General features: G+C 36.9%; 1 protein-coding gene across 10 annotated transcripts in view; it reads left to right on the top strand.

The window, feature by feature from the left end:
- Positions 1 to 23,046, top strand: part of RAD50 (RAD50 double strand break repair protein) — a 219,173-nt gene that overhangs the window by 154,254 nt on the left and 41,873 nt on the right. For all 10 annotated transcript variants that reach the window (XR_006605369.1, XM_013052521.2, XM_013052517.2 and 7 more), the window contains 7 exons: positions 13,109 to 13,237; positions 13,475 to 13,640; positions 15,282 to 15,475; positions 16,547 to 16,753; positions 17,890 to 18,072; positions 18,833 to 18,990; positions 21,721 to 21,896. Coding sequence is in view for 9 of the 10 variants with exons in the window: in XM_013052521.2 (XP_012907975.1) it covers positions 13,109 to 13,237; positions 13,475 to 13,640; positions 15,282 to 15,475; positions 16,547 to 16,753; positions 17,890 to 18,072; positions 18,833 to 18,990; positions 21,721 to 21,896 (1,213 nt within the window). In the remaining variant the exon portion in view is untranslated. The remainder of the gene's footprint in view (positions 1 to 13,108; positions 13,238 to 13,474; positions 13,641 to 15,281; positions 15,476 to 16,546; positions 16,754 to 17,889; positions 18,073 to 18,832; positions 18,991 to 21,720; positions 21,897 to 23,046) is intronic.

The following is a 23,046-nucleotide window of genomic DNA, read 5'->3' as shown; positions in this document are numbered from 1 at the left end:
TTTTTTAAGTCTGTTTCTTAGTTTGTCTGTCTGTCTCTCTCTCTTTTTTTTTTTTTGCTCATATGTTTTGTTTTCATTTGTTTTGTTTCTTAAATTCCATGTATGGGGGTACCTGGGTGGCTCAGTGGGTTAAGCCTCTGCCTTCGGCTCATGTCATGATCTCAGGGTCCTGGGATCGAGACCCGCATCAGACTCTCTTCTCAGCAGGGAGCTTGCTTCCCCCTCTCTCTTTGCCTGCCTCTGCCTACTTCTGATCTCTCTCTCTCTCAAATAAATAAATCTTTTAAAAAGTCCATGTATGAGTGAAATTAGTCTTTCTCTGACTTGTTTCACTTAACATTATACTGTCTAATTCCATGCATGTTGTTGCAAATGGCAAGATTTCTTTCCTTTTTATGGCTGAATTACAGTCCGTTGTCTCTATATATCACATCTTTATCCATTCAACAGTTGATGGACACTTGGGCTGCTTCCATATCTCAGCATTGTAAATAATTCTGCTATAAACATAGGGGTCATGTATCCCTTTGAATTAGTGTTCTTGTACACTTTGGCTAATACCCAGTAGTGCAGTTGCTGGATCATAAGGTAGTAGTACTATTTTTAACTTTTTGAGGAAACTCCATGCTGTTTTCCAGAGTGGCTGCCCCAGTTTGCATTCCCACCAGTAGTGCGCAAGTGTTCCTTTTCTCCACATCCTGAAGAGGATCTTGTGATTTTTACTCAGTCTCACAAGTGTGAGATGGTATCTCATTATAGTTTTCATTTGCATTTCCCTGATGATCAGTGATGTTGAGCATCTTTCAGGTGTCTGTTTGCCATCTCGATGGCTTTTTGGAGAAATGTCTGTTCATGTATTATGCCTACTTTTTAATTGAATTATTTGTTTTTCAGGTGGTGTATCAGTTTTTTATATGTTCTGAATACTAACCCTTTATCGGATATGTTATTGTAAATATCTTCTCCCATTCTATAAGTTACCTTTTAGTTTTGATGGCTTCTTTTCACTGTGCAGAAGCTCTTTATTTCAATGTAATCCCAGTGTTTATTTTTTGCTTTTGTTTGCCTTCACTAAAGGGACCTGTGTAGAGAAAAGGCACTATTTTCTGTGTCGGAGAAATTACTGCCTGTGCTCTCTTTTAGGACTTTTATGGTTTAAAGTCTCACATTTAGGTCTTTAATCCATTTTATTTTTGTGTATGGTGTAAAAAAGTGGTCCAGTGTAATTCTTTGACATGTAGCTGACTAGTTTTCCCAACATCATTTGTTGAACAGTCTTTTTCCCCCTTGGGTATTCTTTGCTTTGTCAAAGATTGACCACATTATTGGAGTTTATTTCTGGATTTCTGTTCTGTTCTGTTGATCTATGTGTTTATTTTTGTGCCAGTACCATATTGTCTTGATTACTTTAGCTTTGTAGCATAACTTGAAGTCTGGAATTGTGATGTCTCCAGTTTTGCTTTTCTTTTTCAAGATTGCTGTGGCTCTTTGAGGTCTTTTGTGGTTCCACACAAATTTTTAGATTGTTTATTCTAGTTCTGTGAAAATGCTGTAGGTATTTTGATAGGGATTGCATTAAATCTGTAGATTGCTTTGGGTGGTTGTAGACATTTCAACAGTATTTGTTCTTCCAATCCATGGGCATGGAATGTCTTCCCAGTTTTTTGTGTCATTTTCATTTTCTTTCTTCAGTATTCTGTGTTTTTCAGAGTACAGGTCTTTCACCTCTTTGGTTAGGTTTACTCCTGGGTGTCTTATTTTTGGTGTAGTTGTAAATGGAATTGTTTTCATAGTTTCTTTTTTTGGTGCTTCAGTTTTGGTGTATAGAAATACAATTGAGAATGATGTTAGCTGTGTGTTTTTCGTAGATGGCCTTTGTTATTTTGAGGTATGTCCCCTCCAAACCTACTTTGTTGTGGGTTTTTATCATGAATGAATATTTGTCAAATGCCTTTTCTGCATCTGTTGAAATGATCACAAGGTTCTTTATGATTCTTAATGATGGTGATGCATCACACTGATTGATTTGCAAATATTGAACTCACCCTTGCAACCCAGAAATAAATACTACTTGATTGTGGTAAATGGCTTTTTTTTTTTTAAGATTTTATTTATTTACTTGAGAAGGAAGACAAAGCATGAGCTGTGTGGAGGAGGCTGAGGGAGACAGAAGGCAGACGCTTAATCAACTGAACCCCCCAGGTGCCCTGATTTTTTAATGTATTTTTGGATTCAGTTTGCTAGTATTTTATTGAGGATTTTTGTGTGTATGTTCATCAGAGATATTGGCCGGTAGTTCTCTTTTTTTTAATAGTGTCTTTATCTGGTTTTGGTGTTAGGTAATGCTGACGTCATAGAATGAATTTGGGTTTTCCTTCCTTTGAATTTTTTGGAATAGTTTGAGAAGAATAGGTATTAATGCTTCCTTAAATGTTTGGTAGAATTTATTTGTGAAGTCACATGGTCCTGGAGTTCTGTTTATTGGGAGGTTTTTTGTTCTTGTAAGGTTTTATTTATTTGTCGGAGAAAAAGAGATCAAGAGTAGAAGGGAGGGGGGGGTTTGTTTGGGTTTTATTTGCTTTTCTTTTTTTTGCTCCTTTAGGTGTAAGATTAGGTTGTTTATTTGAGCTGTTGCTTCTTTAGGTAGGTCTCTGTTGCTATAAACTTCCCTCTTAGAACAACCTGTGCTATGTCCCAATGATTTTGAACTATTGTGTTTCATTTTCATTTGTTGCCTTGTACCTTTTTTAAAAGTTTGTTTGTTTGTTTACATATCTCTTCACCTAGCATGGGGCTTGAATTTACAACCCTGAGATCAGGAGTGGCAAGTTCCTCCAGCCGAGCCTGTCATGCAGCCCTCTCATGCAGCCCTCCGTGTACTTTTTTGTTTCTTCTTTTATTTTCTGGCTGACCCATTCTTCTTTAGTAGCATGTTATTTAACCCTCATGTATTTAGTGCTCTTTCCACATTTTTTCTTGTAGTTGATGTCTAGTTTCACAGCGTTGAGGTCAGAAAAGATGTATGATTTTGCTCTTTCTGAAGTTTTTGAAATATGTTTTGTGGCCTGATATATGATCTATTCTGGAGAATGTTCCATGTGCACTTGAAAAAACTCTGTATTCTGTTGTATTAGGATGAAATGTTCTGAGTATGTTAAATCTGTTTCCGTGTGTCATTCAAAGACATTGTTTGCTTGTTCATTTTCTGTTTAGATGATCTGTCCATTGATATAAGTGGGGTATATAAAGTCCCCACTATTACTGTATTATTATCAATTAGCTCCTTTATGTTTGTTATCAACTATTTGATGTATTTGGGTGCTCCCGTGTTGGGAGCATAAATATTTACATTTTTTGCATCTTCTTGTTGGATTGACCCTTTTATTATATTTTATGGTGTCTTTGTCTCTTATTACAGTCTTTGTTTTAAAGTCTTTTTTGTCCAGTATCAGTACTGCTACCCTAGCTTTCTTTTGAGGTTCATTTGCATGGTAAATGTTTCTCTATCCCCTCACTTTCAATCTGCAGATGCCTTTAGGTCTAAAATGAGTCTTTGGTAGGCAGTTACGTAGATGGGTCTTGTTTTTGTTTATCCATTCTGTAGCCCTGTGATTTTTGATTAGAGCATTTAGTCCATTTACATTTAAGATAATTATTGATAAATGTGTATTTTTTGCCATTTTATTGTCTTGTGGTTGTTTCTAAAGATTTTCTCTGATCCTTTCTTATTTTTCTCTCTTTCATGTTTACTAGCTTTCTTTAGTGATATCTGTGGATTTCTTTCTCTTTATTCTTCCAATATTTATTAGTGATTTTTCATTTGTTACCATCAGGTTACCATTAGGTTTGTATATAACCTTTAATACATACAGCCTGTATTAAGTTGATGGTCATTTAAGTTTCAACCCATTCTTTAGTCGTCTTCTCCCCACATTTTAGGTACATGGTGTCATAATATCTTATAGTTCTTTTATTTTGTATATTTCTTGACTGGTTATTTTTTACAGAAATAGTTATTTTTCCTGCTTTTGTGTTTTCTATCTTCATACTGTCATTTTTTGTCTGTTCACACATAGAGTCCCCTTTAATATCTATTGCAAGGCTGAGTTAGTGATCATAAACTCCTTCAGTTTTTGCTTGTCTAGGAAACTGTTTCATTTTCTTTTTTTTTTATTTATTTATTTGACAGACAGAGATCACAAGTAGGCAGAGAGGCAGGCAGAGAGAGAGAGAGGAGGAAGCAGGCTCTCTGCGGAGCAGACAGCCCGATGCGGGGCTCGATCCCAGGACCTTGGGATCATGACCTGAGCCGAAGGCAGAGGCTTTAACCCACTGAGCCACCCAGGCGCCCCTCTGTTTCATTTTCTATTCTGAATGATAGCATTTCTGGTTAGAGTATTCCTCACTATAGATTTTTCCCATTCAGCACTTTGAAAATATCATAACCGCTCCTTTTTGGCTTAGAAAGTTTCTGCTAAAAAATCAGATGGTAGCCTTATGGAGTTTCCTTTTCATGTGAGTGTCTTCTTTCATCTTGCTGCTTTAAATATTTATTTTTCTTTATCAGTATTTTGCTTTTTAAGTTACAATATATCATGGTGTGACTCTGCTTTTATTGTTTTTGCTTGGGGGATTTCTGTGCCTCCTGAATCTGGCATTTCTTTCCCTGGATTAAGAAAGTTTTCAGCTGTTATTTCTTCAAATAAATTCTCTGCCCCATTTTCTCTCCTTCTTCTTCTGGGATTCCTGTAATACAGATGTTATTATGTTTGGTGAAGTCACTGATTTCCCAAAGTCTGTTCTCATTTTTTTTTTTTTTAAGATTTTATTTATTTGTCAGAGTGATCAGAAGTAGGCGGTGCTGCATTCACAGGGGAAAGCAGGCTCCCTGATGAGCAAGAAGCCCAATGTGGAACTTGATCCCAGGACCCTGGAAACATGACCTGAGCCAAAGGCAGATGCTCAATGGACTCAGCCACCCAGGCACCCCTGTCTGTTCTCATTTTGCATAATTCTTTCTTTCTCCCTTTTATTTAGTTTTTATTTTATTTATTTATTTATTTGACGCAGAGAGAGAGCGTACATAAGCAGGCAAAGTAACAAAGCAGAGAGAGTAATATGCTCCTTGCTGAGTATGGAGCCTGACATGGGGCTTGATCCCAGGACCCTGGGATCATGACTTGAGCCAAAAGGAGTTGCTTAACCAACTGGGCCACCCAGGCCCCCTTCTCCCTTTCATTTAGTTTTATGACTTTCCATTAGTCTCTATGGGTCACTATTATCTTTCTTCTGCTTCTACCAGCCTGCTGTTCATTCCATCAAATGTGTGTCTCATTTCATTTATTGAGCCCTTTATCTCTATGTATTTCATTATCTCTGTGTTAATGGTCTCACTGATGTGTCCCCCTCTTTTCTAAAGTCCAGTGAGTATTCTTATCATTGCTTTAAATTCTCCAACAGGCATGTTACTTATTTCTGTTTCACTTAGATCCCTAGCTGTGGCCTTTCCTATTCTTAGATTTGGGACAAATACTTCTGTCTTCTCATTTTATCTAAGTCTCTATGCCTGTTACTGTGTGTAAGGAAAGTCAGCTGTGTTTCCTTTTTTTTTCTTTTTTTCTTTTTTAAGATTTTTATTTGACAGAGAGAGAGAGAGCACAAGTAGGCAGGGAGGTAGGCAGAGGGAGAGAGGAAGCAGGCTCTCTGCTGAGCAGAGAGCCCGGTGCGGGGCTCAATCCCAGGACCCTGAGACCATGACCTGAGCTGAAGGCAGAGTCTTAACCCACTGAGCCACCCAGGCGCCCCTATGTTTCCTATTTTTGAGGGTAATGCCTTTATGAAGAAGAGGTCCTATGTTTCCTGCAGTCTCCTGTGTAGTCCTCCTATGTAGTCTCGGGCCTGGTGCTTCTGGGAGCATCTCCTATGTGTGCTTCATCTGCTCAGCTTTTGTATCCACTTTATCCTTCAAATCAATCATTTGCAGAAGCTGTCTCTACCTTTTGTGGGCATTGTTGGGTCCCTGGCCTGATTGTGGCTCATTTTAACTAGGTGTACTCTGTTCTGCTTGTGAAGTGAGGTGTGTCACTGCTGCCACTGGAACCAAAGCTCTGAAAAACCCCTGGGTTGGGAGATGCAATGTTGACAGGGATTTGGGCCAGTCTTCCGGGGAGGGGGTCTGCTGCACTGGGACTGAGACGAGGCTGACTGGGAGCAGAGGTTCCACTGGGGTGTGGGTGGCATGGCTTGGTGTAAGTGAGTTAGGTAGCAAGTGTCCGGGCTGGGCTGGTTCCTGCAGATCGCTCTCTGCTTATGCTGAGGGATGGTGGGGGAAATGGTGCCCGCCAGTTCCTTTGTTCCCAGAGCGGTCTCTGAATGAATGTTGCCTCTCGAGGACATGCTCTAAGAGGAGCAACTAACCAACCTCTGCACTGTGTGCCCCAGACACTCTTCAAATTGCTGTTTCCATGGTGGATGTCCACTGCCTGTTAGCCCCACATAAAACAAGAGCAGCCCCAGTGCCCTCTGAGCTTTCCCAGAGCCAAACACATTGACCTTTAAAATTCCAGGCCTTAAGCTCTGTTGGTTGGAAGAACTCAGAAAATTCAGACCCTCTCGCTTTTCAAGCCAATTGCTATGGGGATTTGTTTTCTCTGTGTGCTTCCTTGCATGTTAGTCTGTCTTCTCACCCTTCTCTGTGACTGCTGTTCCTTTCCCACCCCAGGGGCCATAATCTCTTTCTCTCCCAAACCGCATCTCTACACTTACTGTCTTTCGCACTGTGACTTCTTCTCTACCTTCAGTTGTGGCGTTTGTTCTGCCAGACTTCAGATAGATTTCTGGGGTATTTAGTAGATAAGTTGTATTTGTGGGATGGGGTGAGCCTAGGGTTCTCCTATTCCATTGCCATCTTCTAATTTCCTGGTATAGATTTTTGAATTGTAAACTAGAAAGCTTTAGTTTTGTGTCTGTTCCAGTACCCATTGACATGATTGCATTTTTTAATGAATATTGGTTTTTTGTATAGCACTGTGCCAGGTGCTCTTGGGAATGACGAAGCCAGAAACTTTGGCTTTTCTTTTAAAGAACTTAAAATCTATTAGGAGAAACAAGGAAACTTTTTGAAAAGATAGGATCACGGGCGCCTGGGTGGCTCAGTGGGTTAAGCCGCTGCCTTCGGCTCAGGTCATGATCTCAGGGTCCTGGGATCGAGTCCCGCATCGAGCTCTCTGCTCAGCGGGGGGCCTGCTTCCCTTCCCCTCTCTCTGCCTGCTTCTCTGCCTACTTGTGATCTCTGTCTGTCAGATAAATAAATAAAATCTTAAAAAAAAAAAGATAGGATCACAACAGAGTAATTTGAAAAGTTAGTGAATAATAAAGTTTAAAATATAGGTTTTTTAGGAGCTGAAGGTGGTAACTGTAGCACAAGTGAGGAAAGAAAAAATGGACAAAAGTAGACCTCCTCAGAATAAAAAACTTGTTTTGCAAACTACATCATCGAGAAGCAAAAAGACAACCCACAAAAAGAGAGAAAATAATTGCCAGTCATATATCTAAAAAGGAGCTTTTTTCCAGAATATGTAACAAACTCTTAGAACTCAGTAATTTAAAAAAAAAAAAAAAAGTGAAAGAAAATGTGCAAAGGATCTAAATAGATATTTCTCTAAAGAAGGTCTCTCTGTGTCCAAACACAAATAAAAAGATGTTTGACATCATTATTCATCAGGAACATACAAATGAAAATCACAGTGAGATACCACCTCACACCCACCAGAGTAGCTGTAAATCAAAAATACATATTATTGTTATAGGATAAGGAGAAATTGGAATCATCTTATGTGCTTGTTGGAATGTAAAATGGTCCATCTGACATTGGAAAGCAGTTTAGCAGTTCCTTGAAATGTTAAACATAGAATTAACATATGATCCGGCAGTTTTACTCCTTAAATTTCTACACCCAAGAGAAATTTTAAAATATACCTACACAAAAACTTGTATAGGGACATTCCTAGCAGCATTATTCATAATAGTCAAAGTTGGAAACAACTCAGTTGTCCATGAACTGCTAAGTAAAATGTGACATATTACTGGAATATTGGAATATTATTCAGACATAAAAAGTAATGAAGTTCTGATATATGCTACAACAGGCAAGAACCTCGAAAACACATTAAGTAAAAGGAGTCAATGACAAAAGACCATGTACTGTACGATTCCATTTATTCGAAATGTCCAAAATAGGCAAATCTGTAGCGAGAGAAAATATATTAATGATTGTGTAGGGTAGGAAGTAGAGAGGAATGAACAGTGACTGCTGCTAATTGGCATAGCTCCCTTTTTGGAAGTTGAAATACCCTAACATTAGGTTATGGTAATGGTTGCACGACTCTATGAGTATATTAAATAGTGTTAAATTGTGCACTTAAAACAGGTGAATTATGGGAGCCTGGGTGGCCCAGTCAGTTGAGCATCTTCCTTTGGCTAAGGTAGTGATCCCAGGATACTGGGATCAAGACCCACATTGTGCTCTCTGCTCAGAGGGGACCCTGCTTCTCCCTCTCCTGCCTACCGTACCCCCTGCTTCTGCTCTCTCTAATAAGTAAAATCTTACACACACACAAACACAAACAGGTGGATTATGTGGTGTGTGAAATCTCTCAGTAAAAGCTACTAAAAAGGGAGGGATGGTCTTAAAGAGAAATCTGTCCCAAGCCTTAAAGGAAGGAGGGATGGCTGAACTGGGCTTTAAAGGATGGGGAAAAATCAAACTCAATAGAGTAGAAGGCATTTTATATATGTTTGTGTTTTTATTTTTTAAACGTAGTATGTGCTCACAGTGAAAATGACAGAAGAATATGAGTTGAAAAGTAAGAGGTACTCTTCCAGCTCCTCATTTCTGACGTTCCAGATACAGCCTATCAGCAGTTTCTCTTTTTTTGTATAAATACAATATAAATGTATTTACATCCACATTTTTATATGTCTGTTTTCACACATGTGACTTGTCAAAACAGAATCATGTGAGGAAGTGCCTAGGTTAAGTAACCCAGAGAAAAATGAGTGAAAAAGAATTGCATTCAGATTATAGAGAACCAGTAGGTTTAGAATTTAGTTTAATAGACAAAAGAATGATAAACTGTGATAAATGTTAGGATGAGTTATCATGATTACTGTATATAGCTATTTGGTAATAACCAAGACATTGGAACACATTTTATCTTTTTTAGGAGCAGCCTGGTTAAAAAGATGACAGGCACACATAAGGTAGAAAAAGACAAGAGGTGTAAGGAGGAATAAGAAAGAGAATTTCTGAGATAGCCAGAGAGGATTACATTGGAATGAATTGGGGATATGACTTTGTTGATCATAAATGGGTAGGTAATTAAAGATATAGGGACAGTGAAAAGCAAGCTGTTCTTGAACAGTATCAAGGAAATCCTTATAGTTGAAATGGAATATTTGGAAAGAATGTGTAGGTATGGCAAAGAGATGATAACTAATATTTATTGAGTGATGCCAGGATTCTAACTAAGGCTATAACAAATAGTGAGGTCTTGTTTCTTTTTTTTTTTTTCCCTTCAAGTTTTTATTCAGATTCTAGTTAATTAACATGTAGTGTAATACTAGTTTCAGGAATAGAATTTAGTGATTCATCACATATATACATTATTTCTTTATTTGTGTTTAGTTTTGACTATTTCTCCATGAGTTTAATTTTATTCTCTGAAAAAAAAAAAATCTTTTATTCTTTGTGTCCTCATAGTCTAGCCCAGTGCCTGGCACATTGCAGGAGGTTCAGTAAATATTTATTAACTGCATGATTTCAAAGGTTTGTTTTGCTTTGTTTTGTTTTAGCTCTGATATACAAAGTTAGGTTTCTTCCCTCTATGGAACTAACCAGAAAGTTTGAGTCAAATCACCCACACAGGAGCCATCTAGAGACCACTTCATTTCAAATACTGCACTCATGCTTTCTCATTTTTTATAGATTCTTTGTCTTTAGGAATTCTGTCATAAACGACTTTATTTTCATCCCACCACATTCTATTCTGACCTTGGCTTTGTTTTGTCTTCAGTGGAAATTGCTTGAGAAACTTGTTTTTGAATTCAGAAAACACCTTCTGGCACACTTATTTCTTCCATACAGAAGTTCATGGGTCTTGTATAGCTGATAACCCAACTTCTTCATTGTCTCATTTCACACTGACACTTAAGCTTTAAATACTCTGCAATATTTTTTGTTGTCTTTCTATTTGTCCTGGCTTCTTTTACTAGTGGTGTGCTCTGAGAATAGTACCTGGGGTTTGTGCTGTGGGGACTGAACAGATTTATAGGACTATATGTGAACGACAGTGGAATTAGAATAAATTTAAGACAAATCAGATTTCAAAGAAGGAATATTCGGGATCTGGTGGACTGGCTAGATTTAAAGAATGAAGAGGTACCACAATAGATCCAAGCCCAGATAAAGTTAATACTGGAGGGAAGCAGTGATAGAAGCCGAGAAGTTTCTGAGTGTAGTACCATAACTGAGGTGTTAGCATCCAGGGCTTATAAGACTCAATCTGGTCTCTTTGTTAAACTGCTCAAAAGGTATTTTCAGAACACAGGATTTTTTTCACAAGTGGTATGAATGGTCTCATTTATTGATTGTCTACTAGATGCTAGCATCTAGACTAGCATCTAGTAGACATCTAGCACCTATTAGGTAGGACATAATGCATAACATGCATTATGAAGCCCTGTAGTAACCCTGTGATGTTTCATAGGCAAGAAAACTGAAGTTCAGGTGTTCACATTACAAGCATAGTGTAGAACCATGATTTGAGTCCAGACCTCTCTGAATCCCAAGCCCATACTTTTTTTTTTTTTAGATAGATTTATTGAACTATAATTTACATATAGTAAAATCTACCTATTGTAAAGTATGTAGTTTGATGAATTTGGGCAAATGCATTACTGTAGTTAAGATATAGAACATCCCCTGCCTTACCCCAAGAAGTTCTCTCAAGTTTGTCTGTAGTCCTTCCCTCTACTCCCAGCTCTTGGTAACCACTGATTTGTTAGGTCATAGTTTTGCCTTTTCCAGAATGTCATATAAATGGAATAATATATTAGGTAGCATTTTGTTTCTGGTTCTTAGCTTGACCTTTTTAACTTACCTGTATTGCTGCGTGTATGAGTAGTTAATTTGTTTTTTTATTGCTGGTAAATTGTGTGGCTACATTATAATTCATTCATACATTCCCTAGTTGATGGATATTAGGCTCTTTCCAGCTTCTAGCTATTAGGAATAAAACGGCTATAAACTTTGGTATATAGGCTTTTTGAGATACCTTTTCCTATCTCTTGAGTAACTTCCTTGTGGTGGGTTGCTAGGTTATATGGAAGTATATGTTTAACTTTATGAGCTGTCAAACTACCTTTGAAAGTGGCTATACCGTTTTGTAGTCCTGCCAACAACATCTAAGAGTATAGTTGCTCTATATCCTGTCACTACTTAGTATTGTCAGTCTTTTTTATTTCAGCCATTGTAGTAGATGCATGATAGTATTTCTGAGTGGGTTTTTTTTTTATTGTAGTTTAATTTTTCTAATGCTTATGGATGTTAAGTATCTTTATGTGTTTACCATATCTTCTTTTGCTAAGTTTCTATTCAGCTATTTGCTTATTTTGAATGGGATTTTTGTCTTATTATGTGGCTGTGAGATTTCTTTTATTGTGGATGCAAACCCTAATCATCTAAGCGTTTTGCAAATACTGTATTTTGTTAACTACTTTTCCAAGGGCAGCAGTTTTTAATTTTGTTGAAATCCAGTCTATCATTTTTTTCTTGTACAGTTTGTTTTCCTAATTAGGAAATCTTTGCCTGACCCAAAATCACACAGATTTTCTTCTGTGTTTTCTTCTTGAAATTTTATAGTTTATGTTCTAACATTTTATGTATATGCTTCATTTCAGGTTACTTTTTATTATGGGGCAAGGTAAAGTTGAGATTTACCTTGTTACAGCACTCAGAGCCATAACCATTCCAATCTTAGCTCTTATCATTAAGAATGTGACTTTAGACATGTTGAGTCCTCCAAGTCTCCTGCTTAAGCAAGTAATCTCATAAGGGTTAGAGTGGATGTGTAGCAGCATTTCACACAGTGTCTTCAATATAGTAGGCATTCAGTCAATGACAGTTATGAATTATTATTGGTGAAATTGCTCATTCTTCCATTTAGCTAACATAGTGAAGATCAGTTGCATGTGTGGGGGGATATGTTAGTGAACAAAGTTCCTATTTTTAGGGTGATTATGTGCTACTTGTTAATGTACAAATCACAAGATAGGCTATTACTATAATTTATTAAATGACATTAAAGTTAAGGATGCATTATGGTGCAGCAGTGAAACCTTACAGTTGATACCTAAGCACTCTACTAGTGTGGTAGTTTAATAAATTAGGTTCTGAAATTATCTCAGGAATTGGTCAGCCTTGGAATTATAGAGGCAAACATTAGAAGAATATCATCAGTGTCACTCCAGGGAGAGAACATTGAATCTGGTTGCACATATTTCTAGGAGATTAGGCCACCAGCTTTCCCTAGAAAACAGCCAGTGAAATCATTTGTCACACTTCATATGTTCAGAGTTCTCTGTGCTTGAGCAGCCTTTGAATCAAAATACAGTTTTTCATGTAAATTTTGCCTTCAGCCTCAGAATGTAGTCATGACTCAAGATAAGTTTCTAGCTCACACAGTAGTTCTATTTTTTTTAAATAACCTATTAAAGATTTAAGTTTTTGTAATGTGGTACTTTACATAATGTGATTCTACCCAATGAATGAATGACTTATGGGAGGTGTGAGCACAAGATGTGGGCTTTTGAAGTTAGAAGTGTGGTTTAATTATTGTTTTTTTCCCTTAGTAACTCTTAGGAGCTGTGCAAATTTTTTAATTGTCTCATCCTCGGTCTCTCTATGCCTCCTATAATTTATATAGCATTGTTAGCATTAAGTGAGAGAGATCACTTTTACTAAGTACCTAGCCAGGACATCTTACTTGTTTTCATTTATTTGCACTATAAACTATAGTGAAATTTATATACAGTATTGGTTTATTTTCAGAATCGTCTAAAAGAAATTGAACAAAACCTCTCTAAAATAATGAGACTTGACAATGAAATTAAAGCCTTGGATAGCCGGAAGAAGCAAATGGAGAAAGATAATAGTGAACTGGAAAAGAAAATGGAAAAGGTTTGTGGTGGTAGAATTTCATTTTTCAAAATTTGGAGATTATTAAAATGAACCTCATTTGAATCCATTTTGCCACTCGTATTTCAAAAAAAAAAATACAAATCTTAGTGTTTGTGTTATTTCCATGTATATGTTAAAGGGAAGGATATTGAATAAGCTTTGGTTCATATTTTGTACTTCAGAGTGATAACTTGTTTTATTTATTCATTAAAGCTCCTATTTTGGTTCTCTGCACAGGTTTTTCAAGGGACTGATGAGCAATTAAATGATTTATATCATAATCACCAGAGAACAGTAAGGGAGAAAGAAAGGAGACTGGTAGACTGTCAGCGTGAACTAGAGAAGTTAAATAAAGAATCAAGACTTCTCAATCAGGAAAAATCAGAACTGCTTGTTGAGCAGGGTAGGACAAAACGTTAACTTGGTCTTTTTTCTATTATATTATGCTTTTTCTGCACGAATAATGAATCTCCAAGAAATTATATAGAGTGAAAAAAGCCAACCTAAAAAGATAATATATGGTATGCTTCCATTTATATAACATTTCTGAAATGTCAGAACAGATTAGTAGTTGCCAGGGTTATTGAGCAGGAGGAGGAACTGGAGGAAGATTAGTATGTCTATGGTTGTAAAAAGCAACAAGAGCAAAAAAAAAACCCACATAAGTATGGTTATAAAAGATTGTGGGGGGGTGCCTGGGTGGCTCAGTGGGGTAACGCCTCTACCTTTGGCTCAGGTCATGATCCCAGGGTCCTGGGATCGAGCCCCCACATCAGGCTCTCTGCACAGCGGAGAGTCTGCTTCCCCCTCTCGCTTCCTCTTTGTGATCTCTCTCTCTGTCAAATAAATAAATAAATAAAATCTTCCCCCCAAAAAGATTATGGATACAGAAGCTTATTGTGGTATTTGAACTGTTCATTAATGTTCACTGTCATGGTGGAGATATGAACTAACACAGTTGATTATATTATGTAGAACTTAATATACACAAATAGATAAAAAGTAACACTGGGGAAATCTGAATAAAACTGGTGGATTGTATCAATGTCAGTATCCTGACTGTGAAATTATACTATAGTATTGTAGAGTATTACTAAAGGAAGCACTGTCTTTTCTCCCAACAGTTCTGACGCCAGGTGTGTGGGTTTTTCCACACCAGGCAATCCTCCAGTTTTGGGCAGAGAGAATTTTGTTCTGACACTAATTATCTGGAGTCAGTGCTTTACCTGTGTAGTCTGACAAAACTGCCTACCCAGTTCAGATTCCAGTTGCAAGTCCCAAGTTGTCTGTCACCTATACTTCTGATCAGTTGGCTGTAAATCAGGAGTTCCCACAAACCCTTTCTGAGACTCAGTAATTTGCTATAATCATTCATAGAACTTAGGGAAACTTTTTGTGTTTATTATAAAGGATACCACTCGGGAATAGTCAAATGGAAAAGATACTTAGTGCAAGGTATGCAGAAGGGTCTTCAGCTTCCATACCCTCTCCATGTGCATCACTCACACATGAACCAGCACTGTGATGTATTTACTAACCTTTAAGGTCTCTGAATGCTGTTATTCAGCGTTCTAATGGAAGTTCCATTATATAGGCATAGTTGAATAAATAATTAACCATTGGTGATTGAACTCAATCTTCAGCTGCTCCATAGAGTTGAGGAAGTGGGTACTGAAAGTTCCTACTCTCTAATCCCATTGTTGGTTCATTTGAGCACCAGCTCCCATCATGGTAAGGGTCACTGCATTAGAATAAACTCCAGTATGCTGAAAAGGACTAAGAATGAGTAACAAAAGATGCTCCTTCCACCTATATCACTCAGGAATTCTAAGAGTTTTAGGTGGTTTGTGCCAACTACCAAGGACAAAAACCAAATACATATTTTTTATTATGTCGCAAAACCAGTTACCAGGGTGAACTGGGCAAAGTTTATAGGAGATTCTGCTGTGTTTTGTTTTTTTTTAATAACTGCTTATGAATGTACAGTTATTTTAATAAAAAAAAACACTTGAAAATTGAATTATTATGGTTGTATGTTTTAAAGGTCGTTTGCAGCTACAGGCGGATCGCCATCAAGAACATATCCAAGCTAGAGATTCATTAATTCAGTCTTTGGCAACACAGCTAGAATTGGATGGCTTTGAACGTGGACCATTCAATGAAAGACATATTAAAAATTTTCACAAACTTGTGAGAGAGAGGCAAGAAAGGGAAGCAGAAATTGCCAGCCAGCTGATGGTAAATATTGCTATATTCTTTTGTTTGTATCGGATTTTCTAGTTATACTGTTTTAATTTTGGGGTAGACCTCATATTGTCAAATTTTCAGGTTAGTGTTAGGCTAGAATCTTTTTGAGATAGAAAAAACCCTTATGGGGGCGCCTGGGTGGCTCAGTGGGTTGAGCCGCTGCCTTCAGCTCAGGTCATGATCTCGGGGTCCTGGGATCGAGTCCCGCATCGGGCTCTCTGCTCAGCAGGGAGCCTGCTTCCTTCTCTCTCTCTCTGTCTGCCTCTCAGTGTACTTGTAATTTCTCTCTGTCAAATAAATAAATAAAATCTTTAAAAAAAAAAAAAAAGAAAAGAAAAAACCCTTATGGAAGCAAATTTCTAAAATTTTTAAGGATAAAAATATGAAGAAAATACAGACTACATTTTAAATTTGATTTTGTTACCTTTCTTTTTTTTTTCTTTTTCAGTTTTACTGAGATAATTAACAGGTACCACTCAACGTTTAAGGCATATGGCACGAAGGACTGGTTTACATATATTGTGAAATGCTTACCACAGTGGGTTCAGCTGAAACCCATTTCCTCATGTAGATACAATAAAAGAAAAGAATATATATTTACCTTGTGATGAGAACTATTAGAATGTACTTCCTTAACTTCCTGTATATCACATGGCAGTGTTAGTGGTAGTCATCATGATATACGTTATAGCTATAGTACTTATAACTAGAAATTTGAACCTTTTGACCACCTTCCTTCAATTCTCCCTCCTTCCACCTCTGTGACCACAAGTCTGATCTCTTTTATTTGAGTTTGTTTATTTTCGGGGTTTGTTTTGTTTTTAGGTTCCACAATGTAAGTGAGAGCATACAGTGTTTGTCTTCCAAAATTTCTTTTTAAAGGTAATCATAAAGAAAACATTTGCTCATGGTTAATAAGGATGATCTTTGGGTGATGGTTATTGCACTATTTTGTACTTTGCTCTATTTTTCTTAGTGTGCAGGTGTTAACTTTGTATTCAAGAAACTTTATTAAATGGTTCGGTGAAAAAAATTGTTAATGCTCATTCTTCTTATATGTAGAATGACTTTGCAGAAAAAGAAACTCTGAAACAAAAACAGATAGATGAAATAAGGGACAAGAAAACTGGACTGGGAAGAATAATTGAGCTAAAATCAGAAATCCTAACAAAGAAGCAGAATGAGCTGAGAAATGTGAAGCATGAATTACAGCAGTTGGAAGGATCTTCAGACAGGATTCTTGAACTAGACCAGGAGCTCTCAAAAGCTGTAAGATACTTTTTGAGTAATCTAATAACTTTAATGTGTAAAATGTTTAGAATCTTATATTCTGAAGTATATTATCTGTTGCTAATCTTAAGATTATGGCATTTCAATAAAAACATCAGTTGTCTATGAATGTCATACAAAATGAAAACATCTGAATATTATAATCATACCAACTCTTTGATTCTGGAAGTGGGTGGATTGAAAATTAGAATTACATAAGAAGCTTTTTAAAAAGACTTAGGCTTGGGGGCACCTGGGTAGCTCAATCGATTAAGCGTCTGCTGTCAGATCAGGTCATGATTCCGGAGTCCTGGGATCAGGCCATGCACTGGGCTCCCTGCTCAGTGGGGTGTCTGCTTCTCCCTTTGCCCTCACCCCACTCCTTCATGTTCTCTCTAGAGTGGGGACTAGAAATATATGTTCCAAAAAACCAGGTGATTGTTAGGAGTACCTTGGTTAAGAACCACTTACCTAAGTTAAAAAAAAAAATTTTTTTTTTTTTGCTCTAGGTTCCACGCACTGTAGATTTTACATGATTCTTGCCATGGTATCACTTTATATGTGGTAGAAATTTTCTTAGACCAGCTGCTTTTACAAATATCCAAATTCTCTTCCTTTTTTCTGATCTGTCCCCTTCCTTCACATATCTGCCACCAAAGTAGGCATCCTAAAGCTTGGTAGATTTCCCTCCCAGAACCCATCTTGATAATTTAAGTAAACATTTCAATTTGCTCTGTAACTTAGCATCTAGCATACATTTTTGTCAGTTTAGCAGTTTGTCACAGTTTCCCATCATTGCCTTTGTGATAAAGTACTCGTTAGAGACCACATCACACTATTACATGTTTTCTAAATGCCAGGCAATGTAGTACGTTTACATGGGTACCTGATGAATACTTACCAACCAAAGAGTTACTAAACTGTACATTTGGATGTATTTTTCTCAGTTTTCTCTACCATTATAACCGAGTAAGATAACATTATAAGATTTTCCTTAAAAATCTGTGCTTTTTCTCTTCTAGGATAAAAGTAAACAGTAATATCTTGATCATTCTGAGGAATAGTTGATTTCTAATACATTTTGTCTTTATTTTAACACAAAACATATAAACTTGTGTGTTTGAATTATTAATAAGGAACGTGAGCTAAGCAAGGCTGAGAAAAACAACAATGTAGAAGCTCTAAAAACAGAAGTTATAAACCTTCAAAATGAGAAAGCAGACCTAGACAGGACCCTGCGTAAATTGGACCAGGAGATGGAACAGTTAAACTATCATACAACAACACGCACCCAGATGGAGATGCTGACCAGAGACAAAGTATGACCTTTCTTTTTGTTCTAACTATACTTCTGGTATTAAAAAAATTTACGTTTGTAAGGGATGCACTACAAAATACTTAGGTGGTGTTGGTATTGTATTTTAGGAGTTAAGTGAGCTTAATATTCTATAAAATAAGACTTTGGAGCTTAGGAAAACTATTTTCTAATTCCAAAAAATAATACTGAAGTATATATACACATGCCCATTGCTATTAATATTTATCACGTCATATACAAGTTTTAATTTTTACTATTGTCAGACTTGTTACTTTTTTCTCTTATGGCACGGAAGGGTAATTCCCACTGTGAGACTTTAAGAATTTTGCATTTTCCTCTTTCATGTTCATTGTTTTATTTTTTAAGCCTAGAATTTTAGTCTAGAATTTATTTTTGTTCTGAGCCACCTAGCTAGCTCAGTTGGTAGAGCATGTAACTCTTGATCTCAGAGTTGTAAATTAGAATTTATTTTTGTTCTTGATACAATGTAGAGATCTTGGACTTTATATTTATTTATTTATTTATTTATTTAATTTTTTATGGGGCATCTGGGTGGCTCAGTCGTTAAGTGTCTGCCTTCGGCTCAGGCAGGCAGAGTCCTGGAATCGAGCCCTGCATCGGGCTCCCTGCTCAGTGGAAGCCTGCTTCTGCCTCTCACTGCCCCTGCTTGTGTTCTCTCTCTCGCTGTGTCTCTCTCGATCAAATAAATACATAAAATCTTTTTAAAAATTAAAATAAAAATAAAGAAAATTTTTTTATAGGCTGACAAAGATGAACAAATCAGGAAAATAAAATCTCGACACAGTGATGAATTAACTTCATTGTTAGGATATTTTCCCAATAAAAAACAGCTTGAAGACTGGCTTCATAGTAAATCAAAAGAAATTAATCAGACCAGGGACAGACTTGCCAAATTGAAGTAAGTAGTTTTAACATTTGGAGATGTACTACAGAGCTTTTATTTCATGCTTTTTATTTTTCATTGTTTGAAATATTCTACTTATTGTTATAAAATGGAATGTTTTATGTTAGTCAACTTTGGTTCTGCTGTATTTATCAATCAAGTAAAATGATGACATTAATACGGGCCTTTTGTTCCTTGAAAGTTTGCAGAACTTAGAGGATTAAAATTCTCCTTTATAAAAAAGAGGCCTAACACTATAAAATTCATAGAAGAAAATTTAGGGGGAAGGCTTCATTATATTGAAGTTGACAAATACTTTCTTGGACCTGACATCAAAAGCACAGGCAGCAAAAGCAAAAGTAGATAAATGAGACTACATCAAACTTAAGAACTTCTACAAAGCAAGGAACAGCTGGGAAAAGGCAACCAACAAACAAAATGGGAGAAAATATTCAAACCATTTATCTAATAAGTGGTTATTATCTAGAATATGTAAACAACTCCTGTAATTAACAACACAAAAATAAATAATTGGACTTAAAAATGGGCAAAGAATTTGAATAGACATTTCTCCAGAGGCCATATATAAATGGCCATTGAGCAAATGAAAAAGTACCTAATTCATCAGGGAGATGCAGATGAAAACCACAATGATAGATCACTTCACACCAGTTTAGCATGGCTACTACCAAAACAAAATCCAAAACAAAAAAATCAGAAAATAACAAATTATTAGTGAGGATATTGAGAAACTGGAACCTTTGTACATTGTTTGTGGGAATATGAAATAGTACCGCTGATAGAGAAAATGGAGGTTCTTCCAAAAAAAAAAAAAAAGAATTACCAGATGATCCAGCAGTTCCATTTCTGAGTATATTCAAAAGCATTGAAAACATGATCTTGAGATTTTTGCAAATCCATGTTCATTACAGCATTATTCTTGGTAGTCAGATTAATGATAAAGATTCAATGTGTATGTGTATAATGTGTGTTTCTGATTACTCAGCTCTAAAAAAGAAGGAAATCCTGGGGGCTGGCTCAGTCTGTCGAGCATGTGACTCTTACTCCCCAGGATGTGAGTTCAAGCCCCCATTGAGTGTAAAGCTTACCCAGGGTTGGCAGGGTGCCGGGGGTGGGGGCAGGCAAGTAATCCTGTCCTGCTACAACTTGGATGAATCTTGGGGATATTATTGCTAAGTGAAATAAGCTAGTTACAAGGGGATAAATACTGTGAGATTCTACTCACCTGAGGTACCCAAAGTAGTCAAACTCTTGAAAACAGAAAAGTAGAGTGATGGTTGCCAGGAAGTGGGAGAGGGGGGAAGGAGAATCATTGTTAAAGGGTTATGGAGTTTCAGTTTTATAAAATGTAAAAGTTTTAGAGATGTAGGACAACAGTGTGTATATAGTTAATACTATTGTATTTTACACTTAAAAAATGGTTAGGATGGTGAATTTTATATAATGTGTGTTTTTTACCACAATAAAGAAGTGATCACTTTTTTTAATGTCGCTTTGAGTGGTGGTTGGATAGAAGAGTCAAATTCTGAACAGATATTTGAGGAAGATAGTGGATTTTGCTTTGGCCATGTTTAATTTGTTTTTTTATGGAAATGGGTCTTAGGGAATATAATATTAGAGTTTGAAGTTCAAGAGTTTGGAAGTTTTTCCTTTCTAAGTTTTTGCTTTGGAGTCATTTGTATAGGCCATATCACCTTAAAAGGGTTATGTGAAGAGAAGAGAAAAGGTTATAGTCAGATGCCTGGGAAACAGCAGTAGTTACTGTTGGTAAGCAAAGGAAGAGGAACAAGTGAAGGGAATTCAGGGAGCTGGGGAGAGAGCCAGACTGGAGGACTTCTTGAGACCTTGAGTAAATAGATCTTCAGTGAGGGGTCAGCAGTGCTGGGTGTTAAGATAATGATGTTGATGAACATGGCTCCATGGCTAGGATGGTCAAAGCATCATCTATATTAGTTACTTCTTTTTGTCTTATTTTTACTGTGACTCAAAATGGGAAGTATCAAAATGTAGCACACATGCACATCACACATCACACACATGCACTCATACACATTCATCTGAAAGAAGTTTCTCAAAAGAGTATGTGTCCAAACAATGCTCAGTCTGTTGCAGTGTATTTTATTCTGTTTCATTTTTTTAAGATTATGAATACAATCCATTATATTGATTACATGACTTGCCCAGTGAATTATAACCTGTAAACCCTAATCTATGTTGGTATGACGGTTGGCTAGCATGATATTTAAGAGTTGAAGTTGAGATGAATTGTATTAGTGAGCAAAGTCTTTGATGAATGAGAGAGAATGGATGATGATGTAAGTAGATGACAACAACAAGGAAGGGATAAAGAAGTTCTTACAGAAGTGAAGTGATACTGAAAGGGTCCAAAGGGAATCAGAAGAATGTTCTTTTCTCTCATTCTCCTGCAAACATTTGCTGAGCCTCCTCATCTGAGCTCTAAAGACCATGAACCCCAAGGAATCACACAGTTTTGCCTATACACATAAGTCTGGGTGCAGGCCCATGAACAGGTTTGGAAAGTGATCAGTGTCCAGGGTGGAGTTCAGGCAGAAGAGGACTGTTGCCTTGACTTCTAAAAAAGAATACTTAGTTACAGCAAACCTTTGTAATATTTCTTGGCAGAATTTGTATTTACCTACTCCGATTTTTCAAACTTCATTTCTCATGTTGTAAAATTGTAATCTGTATTCGTTCTTATTTTAGCAAAGAACTAGCTTCATCTGAGCAAAATAAAAATCATGTAAATAATGAACTAAAAAAGAAAGAAGAACGGTTGTCCAGTTATGAAGACAAGCTGTTTGATGTTTGTGGTAGCCAGGATTTTGAAAGTGATTTAGAAAGGCTTAAAGAAGAAATTGAAAAATCCTCAAAACAGCGAGGTAAGTTACCTTCTTTATATTATTAAGGTGCTTTGACACTTGAATTTTTACTCACTGGTAGCTATTAAGGATGGGAAAAAAATGTTCATCATCACTAGCCATCAGGGAGATTCAAATTAAAACCACATTGAGATACCACCTTACACCAGTTAGAATGGCCAAAATTAGCAAGACAGGAAACAACATGTGTTGGAGAGGATGTGGAGAAAGGGGAATCCTCTTACACTGTTGGTGGGAATGCAAGTTGGTGCAGCCACTTTGGAGAACGGTGTGGAGATTCCTCAAGAAATTAAAAATAGAGCTTCCCTATGACCCTGCAATTGCACTACTGGCTATTTACTCCAAAGATACAGATGTAGTGAAAAGAAGGGCCATCTGTACCCCAATGTTCATAGCAGCAATGGCCTCGGTCGCCAAACTGTGGAAAGAACCAAGATGCCCTTCAACAGACAAGTGGATAAGGAAGATGTCGTCCATATACACTATGGAGTATTATGCCTCCATCAGAAAGGATGAAATACCCAACTTTTGTAGCAACATGGATGGGACTGGAAGAGATTATGCTGAGTGAAATAAGTCAAGCAGAGAGAGTCAATTATCATATGGTTTCACTTATTTGTGGAGCATAACAAATAACATGGAGGACAAGGGGAGTTAGGAGAAAGGAGTTGAGGGAAATTGGAAGGGGAGGTGAACCATGAAAGACTATGGACTCTGAAAAACAACCTGAGGGTCTTGAAGGGGCTGGGGGTAGGAGGTTGGGCAAACAAGGTGGTGGGTACTAGGGAGGGCACATATTGCATGGAGCATTGGGTGATGCAAAAACAATGAATACTGTTAACGCTGAAAATAAATTAAAAAATTTAAAAAAAAAAAAAAAGGATGGGAGATTTAAAAATTTGTTTCTGGCGCCAAAGGGGTCAAGTTTCAGTCCCGGTTCTACTTAAATGGTTTTGTGACTTTGGACAAATTATCAAATGATTCCTTTACTTCAGATTCATCTGACATAATTACCTACCAAGTATGGTGTTAAGACTAAATGAGATTAATAGGTATAAAGCACTTAGAACAATTTCTGGTACACAGTATACTCCAAAATTTTGTTACTCTTTTTGTGTGTTACCAGAAAGTAATTAATACAAATCTGAAT

The sequence above is a fragment of the Mustela putorius genome, unplaced genomic scaffold (genome assembly GCF_011764305.1).
Source record: "Mustela putorius furo isolate JIRA1106 unplaced genomic scaffold, ASM1176430v1.1 tig00000145_pilon_pilon_pilon, whole genome shotgun sequence".
Lineage (NCBI taxonomy): Eukaryota > Metazoa > Chordata > Mammalia > Carnivora > Mustelidae > Mustela > Mustela putorius.
The sequence above is the reverse complement of the archived record's forward strand: the minus strand, read 5'-3'. Positions and strand labels throughout refer to the sequence as shown.